The sequence below is a fragment of the Dermacentor silvarum genome, chromosome 3 (assembly GCF_013339745.2).
Source record: "Dermacentor silvarum isolate Dsil-2018 chromosome 3, BIME_Dsil_1.4, whole genome shotgun sequence".
NCBI lineage: Eukaryota > Metazoa > Arthropoda > Arachnida > Ixodida > Ixodidae > Dermacentor > Dermacentor silvarum.
This window is the reverse complement of record NC_051156.1, coordinates 219,959,223-219,978,651: the sequence shown is the minus strand read 5'-3', so window position 1 is coordinate 219,978,651 and position 19,429 is coordinate 219,959,223. Positions and strand designations below refer to the sequence as shown.

General features: G+C 48.0%; 1 protein-coding gene across 2 annotated transcripts in view; it reads right to left on the bottom strand.

Annotated features, from left to right (window-relative positions):
- Positions 1–19,429, bottom strand: part of LOC119446709 (matrix metalloproteinase-2) — a 229,453-nt gene that overhangs the window by 40,550 nt on the left and 169,474 nt on the right. For both annotated transcript variants that reach the window (XM_037711228.2, XM_037711229.2), the window contains exon 3: positions 16,474–16,796. In XM_037711228.2, coding sequence (XP_037567156.1) covers positions 16,474–16,796 — 323 coding nt within the window. The remainder of the gene's footprint in view (positions 1–16,473; positions 16,797–19,429) is intronic.

Sequence of the window (19,429 nt, the reverse complement as noted above, 5' to 3'; positions counted from 1 at the left end):
CACGTTTCGCAGGGCGTTTTGACTTCTTAAGAAACTCAGAGGAATGTTCTGTTCTTCGACCTCGATCACCAGTGCCCTATACAACTAATTGATTTCACAACAACGTAACGGGAATATTACTAGTTTTTTTTCTTCGTCTTGACGCACGCATCGCGTTTGTTTCCGGCTTTCTGAGCTTTCCTTGTCCCGTCGTTTAGCGCTCCTCCAAATAAGGTTAGAAATGTACGAGCAAGCTCAAATTTCAACCCTTCTGCAATTTATGCCTAGATAACTTGGTCTCTATTATAGTCCTTAAGCATTACAGACTCCGATTACCGTTTTAGACGTTTGCGTTTGTGAGTGTATATGGTCAATAGCTGATGAGGTTTTGCGTCGAAAGGCTACGGTGGGATTCTGTGATAGACATTGTAGTGGAGGGCCCCGTAATAAATTTAGCCACGTGGGATTCTCTAGTGCTCGTTTAACGCAGACGTCTACGCATTCCACCTCACCGGAATCCGGCCACCGTGCGACCTGACACCGAATTCGCGACGTTAATTATGCTCAGCAGCAGAACGTCATAACAGCTGAGCAACAGTGGCGGGTGGGTGTGTCTTACATGTCAGACAGAGAGAGAAAGAGAGGCATCGCTGCACGCAGTGAATCCCCAGTGAGATGCCAGATACCTTCGCGCTGCCTGCTGCAGTGAGTCTCGTCCTTCAGGGTGTACAGCGAGAAGTATGAATCAACCCAGCCCGCCTTTACCATTTGGCATGTTTGACAACGCGTCCGCTGCAACTTCGACGCAGTACACGGGCAGCAGCAAAAGAAACAAGGCAATGCTTACCCAAAGGCGTCTTCTCATCAATCGCGCGCTACTGCGTCGGCAATGCTCTATACATGCGATGCATGATCAACCAACCTAGCGTAACTGACAGTCTGTAGTGCGCCTTTACTATGAGAAAACTGAAGATGATATGGCTGGCCGATAAACAAACGATAAAGGACTGCCGCCAATCGCGTTAGAGGCTTATCGAAGTCATGGCTACTCTTATCAACCACTTGTATAATACGAAGTACACCTTCGCGAATACAGACGCCCGTCTTCCACGCGAAAAGTTTTGTCAATACGGCCATCGATTTTTCCACCGCTATACCGTCACCACCGCGGTGCACGGAATTCGGCTCGGGGCCTCGTACCGTCTCCTCCGCCCAACGACAATGGTGCGCGGCGTCGTCCACGCGTGCGCGCACAAAGAAACAGGCTGCGCACTTCCTTCCGGTCCTTGTCCACCACCGCGCGCTTCCTAATCTGGCGCTTCCTTAAAAAGCCACTCCTCGCAAGAGATCGGGGCCGCGAAGAAAAGCGAGTCGGCCAAAAAGAACACAATTCCTCGCCGAGACAACGGGGCGCTGCTCCGGCCACAGCGGGACAGGGCGAAGGACTGTCAGCAGCCATCGGGAGCCACTTATTTTGGCCGCACTTCGCGGCATCTTCGTGGGTACATTTGCGGTACCGTGCAACTTCTGTGGTCTTGCTGTTGTTGCGAAACGCTCCCGAGTCCTCTCTTTCCTACCCGTTGCTCACCTGCTTTACGGCACGGTCCAGCTGGGTGTTCATAGCTATAGTAAGACACGTACTGTGGCTGTTCCTCTTCTGTTACTAACGAGAAGCACTAGATAAGTTTAGACGGATAAATTAGGTACGCTTCTAAAGCTATATATTTTAGGTAATTTCGCGGTAATGTAGGTTGATCATTAGAAGAGGCAATGAAGATCGAAATTCAATTTCTTTAATTACGTGCCGGAACCCCAGCTCTGATATACGTTAGGGTGACCCCACGGATTTCAAATCATTTTCTAATATTCGAGCCATTGAGGTTCGTTAAATGCTCCAGAAATTTGCTAAGTTCAGTCTTTGACTCCTTTGGAATGCAATGCAGTCCACATTTATCGATAACATATTAACTAGGCCCGAGCATGACGCCCGCAAAGGTACTTAGCGTGCGAACAAGAAATATTAGTGGTGTGAAGAGTTTGTTAATGCATTCGTATGCAATTCGAGAACCTAAAACCCGAAAGTTTCGATAATCGAATATACAGGATTCTTGCGTGTGAATGCGATGAATGCGCGCGCATCCAATTGAAATTCTAATGAAACAAATGCACATATAATCCCGCAAGTTTAGTAGCAAAAATAATTTTGCTGCAGGAGGCATTGCTGTGTTATATAACTAAGGAGGTTTCTCTTCTGCTTCCATGCGGATTTGTTACCTCAATTTATGCGAAATGCTTGTTTTTAAGTGAATATCTCACGTTGCTTCCACTACTAATTCAACATGGAGTGCTGCGGTGCCACTTTAGACCTTCCAGTCATCTTGAGCCACAAGTTAGCGATAGTCAGCGATAGAACTAAACGAATTCTCTTACACGACATATTAGTCTGGTGTTCCTTCTTTTTGTGTGTGTCGATGCAAACGATCACTCTAGATGTGACCATCTTTTAGTATGTTCTCATGGACCAACTGTCTGTCCTGTTGAATAGAATGCCTTAGTTACATTGAAGGACATAAGTAAGCGCTGTTTGTCGCATAGCTTCAATCCATTCTTATTTTCCAGTCTACGTCTCTCCTTCTTGCAATATTTGTAAGTGGGAAGTTATTTGATATTTAAGGTGTCATGATGAAGCGTTTACTTTCCTTCTAATCTTTGTACTCTATTCACACACACACACACACACACACACACACACACACACACACACACACACACACACACACACACACACACACACACACACACACACACACACACACACACACACACACACACACACACACACACACACACACACACACACACACACACACACACACACACACACACACACACACACACACACACACACACACACACACACACACACCACACACACACACACACACACACACACACACACACACACACACACACACACACACACACACACACACACACACACACACACACACACACACACACACACACACACACACACACACACACACACGCACGCACAAAGTAGTACGCTGCGCGCAATTTAACCACCTTCGTTAAATGAGGAGAGGGGGGCGGGGGTTACTTTCTCATTTTGTGAGCAACCGAGCAAGCGAATTACGGCTTGGTTCGTCGCGTAAGTGTGGTCAAGTGTCAAGTGCGGTTAGCCTAACCCGAGTCAGGTCTCCCAGATAACAGATAGACGTTAGAAAGTCGTTTGCATTAACCGCCAAAGTGAGGGCAGCTGAAATACAATAAATCTTTTTTAGAGCTCCGTCGCACGACAAAAAAAAAAAAGAAGAAGAAAGAAAAGCCCGCCACCAACCTCGTCATTCTAGCGAAGTAGCCATCCACGCACAAGTATACCGCGCTAAATCACGCCCGCGAATTTTAGCGCAGCAGAGAGCGCGCAGCTGGTAAGAAAGAAAGCGTGCGCGATATTGCGAAACGTTGACAAACCGTGCCGAGAAGCAGAGCCAGCGCAAAAGGGTGTACAAAAAACACCAAACGCAGAGGCGAGGAAACCCGCAATAGGCGGTGGAGCTCTTTCGACAAACGTGACCGAAATGCGCGCCATCTACTGGTGATCCCGAAAACTCCATTTCGCCTTACATCAGTCTTTTTTTCTCGCGCTGTATGTGCTTTTTTTTTCGCAGCTGACTGAGGGAGGGCTCTCGTAAAGCTCTTGGCGCCCTCGGCGCGGCAAGAGCTAATTTTCCGGCAGTTTGGCAGGAACTTTGTAGTCGGCATTAACTCGGCGCTTTAGCTGCGCCCTTCACGTCACAAAGCCGGCTGGCTGGGGTATTGAGACGCATAAGTCAAACGGAGCGCTTCTTTTTCAGGCCTGACATTTCGCGAAAAGCCCTTATTTTTTTCTGGTACTTGTATTTCTACACTCAAGTAAAAAAAAAAAAAAACTGTAGGGTTAAAGCACATCAGCTGTCACAATTGTTGCAGCACTGAGGCAGATGAAAAAACCAGGGGCTGAACTCGCCCAAGATTTTTGTTGGAAATTGCTCTTTGTCGCTGGCTGGTCGCTTCCGCTAACAGTACGCCCGACATCAGGATCGGCTGGAATTTGCTCTTACGAATAATTCTAGCGTAAGAGATATTTGTGAGCACCGGCTTAACTTTGCGCCACTTACGCAAATACTTCGGTGCTTTGACACAGCAGTGTATACCATGGGGCCGAGGGTCTGACAGGATCCCGTCTCGTCTGGGGACATCATATAGTAATGAATACACACACCGCCGACCGAGGTAAAATGTATTCAATTAACGGACGTTGCCATATGCCTTCCACGCGAGCCTTATTCCCAATCAATCGGGAGTTGAAACGTCTTTTAATTGAATGCATTTTACCTTGGTCGGCGCTGCGTGTATTACTTCTCCGTGAACTAGCTGTGAATGTACATAACTCATGTAATACGCCTTGACTATAAATAAAATAGTACACCGTGCGATTAACAAATGATGAGGAGAAGTAATGCTTTCCATGTGCGTGAGAAACGGAGTAAGCAACGTATGCAAGCTGTCAGTATAACGTCTGCGGTAAAACCTTAGGACAGGTGATACGAGACGCAAGTGGGCCTATAAAGCCGAAAGTAATATCCACTCGTATATAGCCGACAGCCATTTGACATATTATTTTAATCTTCCTTAAGCTTGATTGTTCTGTCTACTGTTTTGAGCTGTGTCCGTCCTCTCACTTAAAAAAGAGAAGTGTTTCGCACTCGTTTGTTAAATTTAAGAACTCCTCGCCTACTGTGTCATATACTTATCAAACTAAAAAAAAGAAAAAAAAAAAGCACCAATAAGACGCAAAAATTTATGAGGGCACGCACTACCCTTTTTTTGCTTGTTTGATTGTTTATATAAAGTAGGGCGAGACGAAACCACAGTTTTCTCAATACCGCCTCATTCGCTCGTCAGACAGCGATGTCGCCTCATCAAGATGAGCTTGTCATGTGAAAGTTCAGCAATATCATAATTAATATGCGCAACGCTTGTTAAAACGAAATACTGTACCTCTTCCGCGCGCGCGTAGATGCGGTCTGGCTTAGACACTACAAGTTGCTTCTTTGTCACGGCGATTGTACAGAGGTATTTTTGGCCAAATAAAGTATACCTGCTTGTTAGGGTACGTGAAAGGCGACACACACAGTTTATCGGTAATTAATGAGTTAACGAAGTCGCCCGTCACGCCCATTATATGGTGATCGATGTATCTCCATCCTAGGTTATAGAACCCACGCTACGTATAATGGCTGCTCAATATGCTTCGTAAGCTTACTTTGGCTTAGAAGACATTCCTTGAAGAATTGCTGTCTCGATTGCCTTCGACGCTCGTCTGAAGCTCCGCCTACCCCCAAGCCATGCGACGACGATCATCAACGCTCCGACACTAACAAACATCCCTGTGTTTCGCACTGGCATGGCTGACAGCCATGCTTGTGAAGCACGTGTTTGATATGCGGGACAATCGCACGTCACGATACTTGCAGACTATACCGCCGGTTTTACGAACAGAGAAAGAAGATTGGCTAACTTCCCGACTTTTAAAGCGGGGAGAGAAGCCCGTGGTCTTTTTAAAACGGGTCAGTTTTTAGAAGCTGATGTTTGAGAGTCCTGGACGGACACTTATAGAGTTTAACAGTTCTTTTTCACCTTTGTTCGTTTTAAGGATGACGAGGTCTTCTGAAAAGCTGAGACCGTATACTATGCTCCGGTGTGACCCTCCTCTTGTCTTTTGCCCTCGTACTTTGACTTCCATACCGACCACATCTAGCAAAGGATGACAAGCCATACTTGTGACCTTGTCAACCTGCCTGAATTTCATTTATCTCCCCTTTCTTTCACTATCTGTGCACACGTATGCAGTGTTCGTCCGATGCCAAGAATGCGCATTCTACCCAACTACACTTCTTTGTTCACGAACCGTTCCTCTGGCACGCAAAACTCATTGAATAGCCTTACCGTTGTAGTTAAGCATATAGATGTGTTTCTATGGTAAACATTGCCTTATTTCTTTTCACTTCGCAGCATGTGCCGTCATCGCATGGTTCAATGCAACGTTTTGCAGCGGATTTAAAAATATGTATTTGTTTTTTCAGGACTTTTTATTGGGCTGGTTCGTTTTTGTGTTGTTACCACTGTCTTTTTTTTTTTTTTTCGCTTTGCAAAGACGCGGAAAAAAAAAAAAGGCACGTCGTGACTGCGAACGACGGAACGGAAGCCCTGCGCTTTCCTCCTTTTATTTATTTTTTCTCAATGGAATTTTTGTTGTGCTTAAGAGGTAAGAATAATGCTGAAAGGCCGCAGCTGCAAGAGAAAGCCCGTGGTTGCAGAAAAAGAGAGAGAAAAATAAGATGACGCGGATATTTGAGATGAGAGGCAGGTTGAGACAGCGTAAAGTGTACGTACGCGTAGAAAAAAAATAAACGAAGAAAATCAACTTGGAAGATGGGCTGGCAAAAGATGCGGGCACTTTCGGCGGTCGCGCGTACGGCACCGTCAATCGATGGAGTGCGACAGTCAGGGACCCCTTGGATGGCAGACACCATCCGTTACACGTCCAGTTTGACGCGTCGCTCTTCGGGAAGGAAGACATTTGCCCCGCGCGCGACGACGGGATCCTGACAGCACGAGGCGAAGGCGGCGACCAGCGTAAAAAGAAAAAGGTGCCGGATGTCGGCCGGTTACACTTCGCCTCACAGCCTCCGTGCAGTGCGGCGAAAGCTGCGCGCGGCGCGTCGGCCCAATCGGGGACGACGAGAACGGGCCTGCGTGTCTCGAAGGGGCTAACCCGCACTCCGGCGCTAATCCATGCGTAATCCCTTTATTTTGCCGGCGCCGCGAACGGGGGAATTAACGACGGGGAACGGGCAAGACGCTCAGCTGCTCCTACTCGCCCCAACTTTCCGTACTACCTCCTTTCTCGTTTGCTGACGCTATCCGCAGCCTTGACTGCAGTGCACGGAATTGGCGAAGCAGGCTGTAGCGCTCTCTGTCCACTTTTGTCGAAGAGCGCCGGCTGCGGACAACAAACGGCGCAAGCGAGCGAGAGTTGTCTGTGGCCGGATACCTAAACGGCAACCCTGCTCGCCGAGAAAAAGAAAATAAAGAAAATATACGTAGTAAGGGGAAAATCCAAACAGGAACACGACAGACGGGAAATTGTGAACTACTGTGAGATAAAATCGGCGACGTTTAGAAGGCCAGAAGTGGTATTCACTATGCGCAGAAAAAGGAAAGAAATGCTCGACGGGCTTCTCGAAAAATCTTGAAATATGTGACAGACACGTGCGCGGACAAAAAAAGAAAGGTCCTCACACAACGAATCAATTCTCTCTTAACGAAGAGGTCGAAGGTTATAGGCTTATAGAAAGTGTGTCGGAGAAGTTCGACGAAGCTATATAATGAGAGAAACCGCAGTAAAGCCTGCACGCATTTGTCTATAGCTTTTGTGCACGGTCTATAGACACTTTCTACGGGCTGCCTACGTCCACTGAAAAAGTTTATTCGTGCACTCTCTGGAACCTGTGTACAGATTTATTTTAACAAGTCTGTATAACGTCTGCATACAGAAAAGAATGCGCGCATGTTGTTTGCATAGGCTGTCCGAGGGTTTTTAGATCGCGGCTTTGAATCAATCATTGTATATAATATTAGTATGCTTCCAGGAAACCTAGAGATAGCAAAAAAAAAAAAAAAAAAATGGGACACAATCTGAAGAATATGCGCCCGGAAAGTTACTGTATTACTTCTTATTCTAAGGACTTCATCTGGCGTTAGGGGTATAATCACAGATGTTCACGTGTAAACGACACGGCGTCGTGTGCGAACCGCTGTCGTGCACGATTCTTTGTCGCGCGCGATTGCTAATGCGCCGTATGCGATACACGTAACATACACCGAAAAAAAAAAAAAATGGACACGTCGTTGGCGCACTTACGCGACCTTTATGAACACTACTGGCGTCTGTCCTTGACCAGCCATGTACAAAAGCAAAGGCTGTCAAGTCAAAGCATGAAAAGAAACGTTGAGGATTAATGGGTCTCGCGGATTTTGCACGACTGCTGACTTTTAGTTTTGCCTGTTGTGTAGCAACACAATTGGTCTCCTCGCTGTCTGACGCGTGTCGCCTTCGCGGTTACCGCCAACGACGCCGCTCGTCACGCTGCGTTAGCGCGCTTAACACAAAAGCGCTGCGTGCTCTTACGGCAACACACGCGAAGGATGGATCGACCTTGAAAGGCGTCAACGCCACGGCGTTTGAAATGTTTTTTCCCTGGTGGGCCAAGTTCAAGCGGCTCCGTACAGTGGGTACAGATGCTACGGTACGGATTCGATCGCCTGTTCATAAAAACCGATCCCTCGGGTGGGCCAGATCGCTCCACTCGCCGCCCCCATGGCGTTACCCCATCCAGACACAAGAAAGACAAAGAGCATCGAGGATCGCTGACGAGCAGTGCCCCGGGAAGAAGGAATCCGAGTGTATAAACGCGCGGCTATAAAGCTCTGTCGCAAGAAGACTGCACAGACGCCGGGAGGCCGATAAAAGTGGCTAGTTTGAAGCGGCTGCGTGGCTCGATCGGGAGGGAGTACCGAAGAATGCGAATTCCTGGGTGGTCCTCGGGCGCTCTCCTCAAAATCTCGTTGTCTGGTTCGATGGAGCCCAAATTCCGGCGGCATTCTTGTCCCTGTTGCGGAAAAGCGGCCGAGCCTATTTTTTCCCGGCTGTGCTGCAGGGAAGCCTTCTCTCGCGGCTCCGTTTCGCCGCGACGAGCCTTCTTCCCTGCCGCGGCTCGCCAGAGAAATCGCTGAGTCGCTCCTCACTTTCGCATATTTGTGTTAACGACGCCACTCTGCTCGACATCCTCAAAACGGACACTGATGACGTATTTGACTGGCCGTTTCGTCGTAGCGCTCTGGCAATACTGCGAAGGTTGTGAAGGGCAAATTTAATGCTGTATTTCGAAAATCAGCAGATCTAGTAGTAATAATACCAGACGATTTGTCCCGCCAACTTGGGTCACTCGGTATGCGCCGCTCCTAAAAAGAAATATAAAATTGTACTGGGCGGTGTTGAACCCGCGTCATATATATCCAAACAATCTTGTCTAAATATATATTCACACACGCGCGGACTTCGTGACGGCACTACTATAGATGGCGCAGTGCGTCCAGTAGAGACTAGGAGCCCGGTTGCAAACACGCCTCGTACATGACGCGTTTTGGGACAGTGTCAATGTGTTGTGACGCTACATTGCTTCAATGCTAATCGTGTCATCGCGGTCATCATGCGATGGGTTCTGCCAGGCTATATAGAATTTTAAGGAATGAATTGCCTGCGCACAATTCTAATCCTTGAGTTGGATTGCTCGAAGAGGCGGACGTTACTTGTACGAGAAATCGAAATACAGAATCGACTAATTAAAAAAAATTCACTAAGTGACTTTGAGCTAATTACTTTACAGCATGAGAATCCGTTCCAAGTGGATATGCCTTGCGAACTCACCGGCTACAATTAGTATATTGCAATGTACGCATATCCCGTAAAGTAATTAGTCACGTACTTAATTAGCGAAATATTGTTATTAGTAGATTAGGCTCTCTAAAACGACCCGTCGAATATTCCTCGGGTTTGAAGCGACTTCACGGATGGTACTGGCTGGTGGCTCTTCGTCTTTCTTTTGCTCGTTGCATTTGCATGTAATTGCTGGAGCACTTGAAGCGCGAAGAATCATTTGTGACTCCTGTGCCGTTGCATCGAACCGCGCGAAAAGTTGCCATGCGCATGCGTTGTGCCCCGTTGCTCTTGAGCCGAAAAAGTCAAGTGTTGCGCTACAGTAGTTTTCTCAGCGATCATACAGTTGATATTCACTGATGTCGTAGGGAGGCAGTGCGGATGGCGACCGATGGTCATCGAAAGTACGCACAGGGACGAACACACGCGTGCAAAAATAAGAGACCCCTACTCTATTTTGTAGCGCGATTGCGCATCAACTAAGAGTGTAGTTTCTCTCCTTTTTATTTTATGGCGTTATACTTGTGGCTGAATGGCACTCTCGAGTAAAAAGCGACGACCACAGCTTTGGTAGTTGTGACAACAATGGAGATCAAAGCCGTAGGAGGGGTCCGTTACTTTTGCGCACGATCGAAGGCGTCAGTGAATTCAAAATGTAAGAGAAACATCGTCTCCGCTTCCATAGGATTGTGCACAAAATGTTAGAGCTGTGGCCCTTCGTGCCAAAACCCGCCACAAAGTAAGAACGAGCAAGTAAATATGTCGATGAGCACTACCCACCTCCACCAGGGTAAATGAAGCGAATTAAACAATACGCCTGCGCTGTAACCTCGCGCGTCGAAGAATGTCGCGAACAGAAGCAATAACGGCGCTTTGCTTACGAAAGCCCACTCGTCGCTTTCGAAGCAGTACGCACCAGCGCTCAGGATCCTGACATCAATACTTGAATGTCAGCAAGGAATTACCGGGACGAGGTTCATCCTCATCCGACGACCCGGATACTCTTTCACGTCGTCTTCCGTCCCCTTTTAATGGCCGATCAAGTCTGCAGCAATATCATCCCTATTTGAAATTTTACGAACAAGAAACGTTTTCAAACTAAGACTTCATCCGACAAATGAAAAAAGAACACGAAAGTGAAACGTGTCTTCACAGAAGTAGTGTAATGTTTATTGCACATTGATATATAATGTCTATTGGTGTTTTGTGGCTAAAGCGCCCTTAGGCGTTGATGCACCCACGCTGACGCCTGGTGGCACGTCTCCTCCATCACGACTACCAACGTCGATGACCATGAGCAACCGTCGTGCATATGGAAGCTGCACTACGCTGCACACGCTAGCACAACGCGAAAGACGAAGCACGTAACTGACACACTAATACAACGCGCAAGACAAAGCACGTAACTGAATCGTCACCGAGTCAAATCAGCGCGTACAGCGCGTCGTAATTGCAGCCTCCGCGATCAACTTCAGTGCTGAGGCCACCGAAGCGTTGACTGTCGGTGCGCGTTAGTGTCATAATGCAGTACTTCTCTTTTCTGCTCGTAGGCGGCGGCACCGCCCCGAGCAAGAGCGCGGGTACACGGAGGAGTGTTAGATATATAAGGCGCGTCTGTGTAGCTCTCTGCAAATGCGTTTGTGGCGCAATGGGTTAAACGCTCGGCCATCTATCGTCGCGGACCGAGAGGTCATGGGTTCGATTTCCAAATTTTCCATGTTCATGGAACTTTTTCTTCTGGTTTCTTTCTTTGTATTATGTTCGTGTACATTGTAAGCTGACGGATGACGGAAATACGTCAGTGAAGTCTAGAAGAAGCGGTATTAGAAACTATACGCAGCGAATCCCGCGAGGACACCGGTGCCAACAGCGGCTCGTCGTAATCGCCCCTCCCCTCCCCCCTTTCGGTGCCGGTCGCTGCGTGGATTACTCATTGGCCCCGCGGCGAGCACACCTGGAGGAAAACAAACGGACGGGCAGTTCGTGACTCAGCATGGATTTGCGCGCCTAGTGGGGGGAGGCGGGCCGCCTCACCGGCGACTCTCTCGTGCTGCACATAGCCCCCCTTCCCCACATCGCGGCGGCGACCCGTACCACCTCCCGCATAGAAAACCTTCGTCGACACCGCGTCTCGTGCCCCGGAGCGCGCGCACGCATTCAGGGCACGTCACGCGCGCGCGGTGCCTCGACAACACTTTGCTTCCGCGTTTAAAGAGGGCTCGTTAAATGGGAGCCGTTCGTGAGTATATATGTAGCGGAGAGTCAATAAATGCATCGTAAAACGACACCTCTTGTTTCTTTAACTTTAAGGGGGAGCGCTTTTCCAATCCGCTTTGTCGTAGTCTTCTTTAGAGTGTCGCGCTCTTTATATGTGTCGGATGCAGAGGAGTAAAGTGGAAAGAGAGGGAGGGGATTGGGAACGGTGGAGACGCTGAAGCACCGTTACTTAAGCAATAACGCAAGTGAATGTATACAACGACCGAGACGCATGTGCCTGGGACGGTAATTCTTTGTTATTTCAACTGCTTTATTCGCCGTGCATCAAAGTAATTTATGCGCTCAAGCAGTAAACGAAAGAACCATCATGACTCGATGTGTAGATTTGTAATTATTTCGCAGCAGCCTCCTCTTGGCCTGCGAGGACGATGCGGGTAAGCCACGATATTTTCGGATAGAAATAAACAAAAATAATGGCAAGGAATTAGATGGTTTGCTCACAGTAATGATGCTTCAAGTGTTTACAAGTTGAAGGACTTGTTAGCAGTCCTGGGCACGCGAATGACCCACTGCCGCGTGTGAGCAGCTGATCATGTTTGCCTAGATCGAACGCTCATCGTACTTGTAGACAGATAACATATTCAAACAAGAGAACGCGTTAACTCTCCGGCAGCGGTAACGACCACATTGTTCCCTCGGCCGCCGTTGACGACGCAAATAGCGGTGCTGTGCTGTAAGCTCCTGCGGATAAGTAACTCCGCCGGACCTGGCAATGCCAGCGCAGACGCAGCACACGGAAACTTCGCTGCCGCAAGTTCAGATTAGTTATGTAGTATAGAGAAGAGGAGCGCCGCTTTTACGCAAAGTTCCTAGCTGCGTGTATATATATATATATATATATATATATATATATATATATATATATATAGGTTACGCAGGCTGGCATCTTCCGGAAGGCATCAAGAGGCTATGCCGCTAGCTGGTGTTGGCTATAGGCCCGCGCATATAGCATTTGATTGTGAGAGAAAGTCGCAGTTGGAAGCTCGGAAGCCTCGATGAACTCGTTTCTAATTCAACCGGACTGAGTGACCTTCTGTCAGTCAGTGCTGAGCATTCCAATTCGTCTGTGTGTCCAGCCTGCCCGAACTCTGTCCTATTCCCTAATCGTTAATTACATTTTCCTCCTCTTTGCGCTCCCCCATTGGAGGTTAGGCAACCGGGCTCAGTCAAGGTTAAAGTTCCTCTCTCTCTCTCTCGCTCAAAATTATTGGGGTAACACTGAAGTGACGTTGTCCAAAAACCGCCTGTTAAAAGCAAACATTCGGCTGAACGTGAATTATATATAGGGGCCCTTCAACGACAGTACGAATGTAGGAATTTTCTACACGGTCTCGTCGAGGTAATCCGGCACTCGAGGGACGGAGTAGCAGCCGAGGACGAAGGACACAGCCAGGGGACACATCCTCGAGGTTATAGCCTCGCTGTGCGACGACATCTAAACGGCGTGAAGTGCCACCGAGGCATGTCTGGATCGCTCGAAAGAAGCAGCTCCCAGGCTTCTGGTCACGGTGGCCGCGGCTTCCTGCCGCAACCGGTAGCACGAAGCCACGCAGATGAAAGCGCCGTGCACGCGATCATCTCATTTGGGGACATGCGCTCAAGTTTTGCGCACGAAACGACAGCGTTTAGAGTTATTTCGAACTGGCAAGCGGAAGGTATGTTTCCGACCATTTGTCGCGTGATGCCCTTTTTTTGACCGAGGCTGCCGACGGTCGAAATCGGTAGAGGCGAGGCAGTTACAGGGTATGCTTTGGCGCATTGCTAACTCGGAGTACACGCATGAACTGCTTAAAAGGTTCCGCCGGCTTGCAGTAAAGGAAAGGGTGGGCTTTGAGCCGCTTTGTTAAAATTCAGAGATAACGCGAAACGAAGCAAGGGTGCTGTCCTGTCACAGTCCATTGCAGGAGTCCCCGCGAAGAGATAGAGAGATAAAAGTAAAAGGCAGGGAGGCTAACCTGGTTGCACATGATTTGCTACCCCACACTGGGAAATGGGGAAGCGGGAAGGAACGGAATGAGGAAAGGGATAACGAATGAGGCGCAAGCACGCAGCGCGTTCACCGTGTAACAGGGCTGCTAACCTCCGAAGCCAGTGTTCCCTAAATAGGATCGAAAATTTGCATAGATTTCCCAAAATTTTTGCAAGATGTGGTTGTTCAGTTCGTCGATATAATTTCTGTAATGATCAATTTAGTTTCTGTTATGCAAATAGACTGAAAATTTTATAGTTCAAATTTATTTTTAAGTTCAATTTAAGATATTCAAATAATTAAGTCACTGGACTCAAGCTAAAATGATATCGCAGTGCAAGATGTTATGCTAATAAGACAGCTTCCTGCTTGGAGCCTTATTCACAGACAAACTCGTCAAGGACGTTTATGCTTTGTTGTTGTCCAAAATTGCTTTGTACCTAGACCAAAGTGCCAAGATTACACGGAACTTTATTCGAATCGTAAGGACGATAGGCGCCGGACGTCCTATACAGAATATAACAGTGTCAAAACAGTGCGTCACTTCACGACAGAAGGTGTGAATATTTGTTTTTTAATGCCGTGTACTGACACAGCACCATCGCACTTACGCGCTTATACGTCATTTGTAGCAATGCACGAAAATACGCGGCAAATCTTTATATTTCATGCAAATCAAAAATCATCCGAGCACATGACAACTGGGACTTTGTCCAAGGTTACTCTGCCTATGGGTGGTTCCCAGTAAACTTTCCCTTACCCCTAGTGCAGGGTAGCAAACCGGACGCTCTTCTGGTTGACCTCCCTGCTTTTCCTCTTCTTGCTCTCTCTCTCTCTCTCTCTGTTTAGCGTACGCGTGCGCAGTCGGCTGCTTAGCGTCGCAACCCCATTGTCGTGCTCGGCGCTAGGCATACGTGTACGCTTACGCCCAGATTTGCCGTTCCAGCATACGTTTCTTTCGCCGGTTGAAGTAATTCGGGAAACGGCCCGGAGCATCAACACACTGTTAATTTACTGGGCGACGTGCGTTCAGTGCACTGCTGTACGATCAAAAGTCATAGTTCGCATGCTAATACGAAGGTAATTTGCAAGTGACTGAAGTAAGAATACGCCGTCACGTCAGAAATTTCACCATTTCAGTGTAATAGAGAAAATTTTCTCTAGATTTGAATAAATTTCCCTATTTCCCTAAACAAGACCCCAAATCCTTAGATTTACAAAAATTCCACTAAAGTTGGCAGCACTGCCGTGTAATGAAAGGTGGTCGCAGAGCCAAGTCGTCTTTCAAAATTGAAGCAATGCTCTAGTGTCTTTCTGCGCGGATGACAGTCAGGTGGCACGGTCCCAATATATGTTCTTCTGTAAACGCTCTGTCGTCCAGTTGGCTTAAAGCTATGGCTCGTAATAAGACTTATCGCCTTAAAACACATCACAGTGTGGTATATTGTCGCTAGCAAGGCCTGCATGAAATCCTAGCGTGTCTTGACTGCATACAGTGAACAGCTTTCTATAAGCGTTCGGCTATTCGCTTGCATTGCCCAATAGACGCTGGAAGAGTTTACAAACCAGCGCCGTTGTTCCCTAGATACCCATCTAAAGCTTTGCCTTCCGTACGGCCAGCGCCTTGCACGGCATACCACGACGGAAAGTAACTCTCATTTGGCTATGACTTAGGGTAGCATTTGCTAATGCCTATTCCTTCCTCATCGGAGTGGCCAGAAGTCCAGAAGGTGAATTTGTGGTTGATTGTCTGTGCTTTAAAAATGCTAGTGGCTTTTTTTTAAAGCATCAGGACTGATTGAAAAACTACAGTCGCTGTCAGATGCATTCACTGTGTTTGTGCAGACATAATTTTCTTCGTATCTTCTCTCCTTTTCTCCTCATCTTTTCTGCTCTTCTCCTCATACGCCGATGCAGAGTAGCCAACCTGACAATTTATTTGGTTAACCTCTCTGCTCTTCGTTTCTTATTTTCTCTCTTTCTTGACAGCGATTATCGATGCTATCTGCACACTTCTCTTAGTATTCTTTCGCGTATTTTACACCATAATACGCACAGCATGTTTTATTTCTTTTGGTATAGAGGGAGGTTGGGTGAGGTGCGTCAAGCTCTTTCTCGAGGGAGGTGATGGGGCACTAAAGACTGTATTTCGTAGACAATCGACAGTATTACGGGTGGGGCATCAAGTCACTCCAGATTTTACCATGATGGGGAAGCTTCCCAGGGGTCTATAACTGATTTTAATAAACAAACATTATCCCATCCGAATTCACCTGCTCATATGGTTTTACGTACAGCCTGAAAGCTGGCAAACGACTAATAAAGACGCGTTCGGGCGTTGGTACAAGCATAGACTTTCCTACTAAAATTGTAGAAAACTCTATGCGTACAAGGGCTCTCTAACTAATTGTGCTTTTCAATGGACGCACAGGAACACTTCGCGAGCTGCTCCGGAAATGCTTTCGCGAGGGCTTGCGCGAGCCTCGGTGATGCCCCGCGACCAGCGCGAGTCCTCGCTGGAGCGTGGTGTGGTTCCAGCGAGACCTCGCTGTATTTAGCGTGGTTCCAAATTGTTACGTTCACCCACTGGAAATACACATTAGCTTCGATTCACTAGCGGTTACGAATGCTCCTACGTTAGCCGTGGCTCCGTTCCACGGAATCGCGTGTCTATATGACTGACCGTTGGAGTCCCTGGAGGGCGTGCCGGTGATCCAGTTCTCGTCGGCGTCGAAGTGCGCGTCGCCGCCCATGCCTTCGCCGGGGAAGAAGGCGTGCGCCAGCACGGTGCCCGGCCCGTCGAACGAGTAGCCGTCGCCGTGGTCGAGCCTCGCGAACGACACCGCGATGTCGGCGCCGCCCTCGTCGCCGGGCCTGCGGCGGCGGCTCGACACGGCGGCCATCTCGGTGAAGCGCAGCTTAGAGGCGTCGCTCCACACCTTCAGCGCCCTGCCGATCGCCGAGCGGATCATGCCGCGGTCGGCGCGGCGCGGAAACTCCTCCACGCTGCATGAAAATCAATCAATCAATCAATCAATCAATCAATCAATCAATCAATCATCAATCAATCAATCAATCAATCAATCAATGTGTGACAAATAGGGCAGATGTGACCGAGAGCAACGAGCGAAATGTTCTATACGGGGATGTTTCTACCGCATTAAAGTGTCTTTAAGAGCCGAGCCATTCCAAGGGGGCTATTTCAATCGACAGCGGTGGTCTTTCTATACCACTCTTGGTCAGGATTACATCGCAGCGCTTGGCCATTAACATTTGCTTCTATGAAATGTTTCTACTGAGAGAAGTTACATAAAGAAAAGTTAGACTAATTATTCCCGTTTTTTTTCTCGTTTTTTTTTTTTTTCCTTCGCAACAATCGCGCAGAGTGGCTGACGGGAATGTGTGGGAAATAAGTTCTCACTACATCCTATGTGCCGAGCTGAATGTGAGTGACTCACTGCGTTGCGGCTACAGCTACACTAGACGAAAAAAAAATAATAAAACGAGTGCGCGGTGGTAATAATGAAGTCACAATGCTCCACAGCCGAGCGGCGGAGTGCAGCCCCCAATTAGCGAGTGCCCCAATGAATGTCGGAGTGCCAACGAGCCGCACAATGTGCACAGCAGACTTTTCGTGGAGCAAAGTCTCGGAGGAACAAAAAAATAAAATCGTTCACCCTGCAGAACCCGCACTTTCTCACAGCGAATAGGATGCGCGCCGCGCTTCGCTTTCGGCGGGAAAGGAGCGAGTCAGCAGGAAACGGCGCGAGTGGAGACAAAAGGGCGCGCCGGCGGAGCGCGTGTTCCGGCTACTGCAACGGCGACTTTTTCGCGGTATAACGTATTCGTGAACCCGCAAAGAGAACCGTCTCGTGTCTGCGATGGTCGTCGCCCTGCCTCGCGTGGCACCTCGCACGACAGCAGGCGAACAGCTATATGCTTTCCAACCTCTCTTCCGGAACGTTGAAAGCGCTACGGACACCGGAATTGAGGCCGTGTCTTCTTTTAGAAATACTGCGCACGAAGTAGTCCTTCGGGAACAACAAGGGTGAGAGTCTTTATTATTTTCACGAAGGGGCGCAGAAAGGTCAGTCTGAGCAGGTGCACTTCAGCCTGCTATATGATCTGTCCCGCGTGAAAGGAAATCTGAGCATGATGATGAAGAGGAGACAAGGAGAGAAGGAGCAGACGCACGTGCATACATGTACAGCGTAATCAATAAAGCAACACTAACGAAAAATAATGAATCAGTTGAGAGGGTAGATTATGCATTAAAAAAACGAAAAAAAACTTAAAATTTTATTTGAGGCCTGGGAGTCGGTTATTATAGTTGATAAACTGAAGGCAACGTTCGACACGTTGAGTTTAGCACCCAGCTCGCCGAATCTATGACGTTAGTGTGGCGCCGCAAATTTAGCGCTATTTTATCAATATCTGAGCACTATGTGCACGTGGATACTCTCTTCATCTTTTGCTCTTTCTATTCATCATTTTCTTTACCTCCAGTGTAGGGCAGCAGCAAACCGAACGTACGTCTGGTTGACCTTTCTGCCTTTCCTCTCATTGTTTTCTCTCTCTCTCTCTCTCTCGATATCCGCGTTATTTACGTGGCAACAAGAGCCTCTCATATTTGCCAACTCTTTGCTTACCTTAGAATGAAATTAATAGTTTTTTTCTTCATAACTGCCTCCCAACAGACGCTGCCATAAACCTACAACGTTGCGGGGAGCTGTTGCCGGAGTGCAGCTATGGCCGAATTTTCGAGGCAGCATCGCCGCCCCTCTGTCGCGTATCTTCGGGCCTGCACATTTGGTGTTGCTCTCCCACCATTGTTGAGGTAAATATTTCTCTTTGGTCTCTTTTAAGCTCAAGCAAATGCTGTCCTGTCTGCTTTTTCTGTTCTCTCTTTGTGTGTGTGCTGGGGCGCTTCAAGATCTGGGGCTCTTATTCGCAAAGAAAACGCTAGAATTGTTCGTAAAAGCAGATGCAAGCTAATCCTGACCATGGACAAGTAATTAGTGAAAGCAGCCAACCAAACGGACAGATCGCTTTTGAACGAAAAGCCTTGTGAATTCAGGCGATTTGCGTTATAAACAGCAATCGATTAGCCATCTTGTCTGTTAATTTCGTGGCGGAATTCTGTATGCAAAGTATTTCCTACATCGTACAGCTGCTGTCGATGATTACCCGCCGTGGTTGCTCAGTGGCTATGGTGTTGGGCTGCTGAGCACGAGGTTGCGGGATCGAATCCCGGCCACGGCGGCCGCATTTCGATGGGGGCGAAATGCGAAAACGCCCGTGTACTTAGATTAAGGTGCACGGTAATGAACCCAAGGTGCTCCAAATTTCCGGAGTCCCTCACTACGGCGAGCCTCATAATCATATCGTGGTAATCACATCGACACCAAAAATTTAATTTTTGGTGTCGATGATCAGCGCTTGTTAGCCAAATCAGCGTTGTCATGACACTGTTTCGACCCGCTGGTCTTGCGTTGGAATCTTGCGGGCGCCCACTAAACGTACGTTTCTTTATTTTTCGCGATATACGGTCCCTGTTAAGCTCATTTGCTAACTAAAGACGTCAAAAGCTCTGCATAATGCTGTCGCTACAAATGATTTTGGGCCGAATTCAGAAAGCT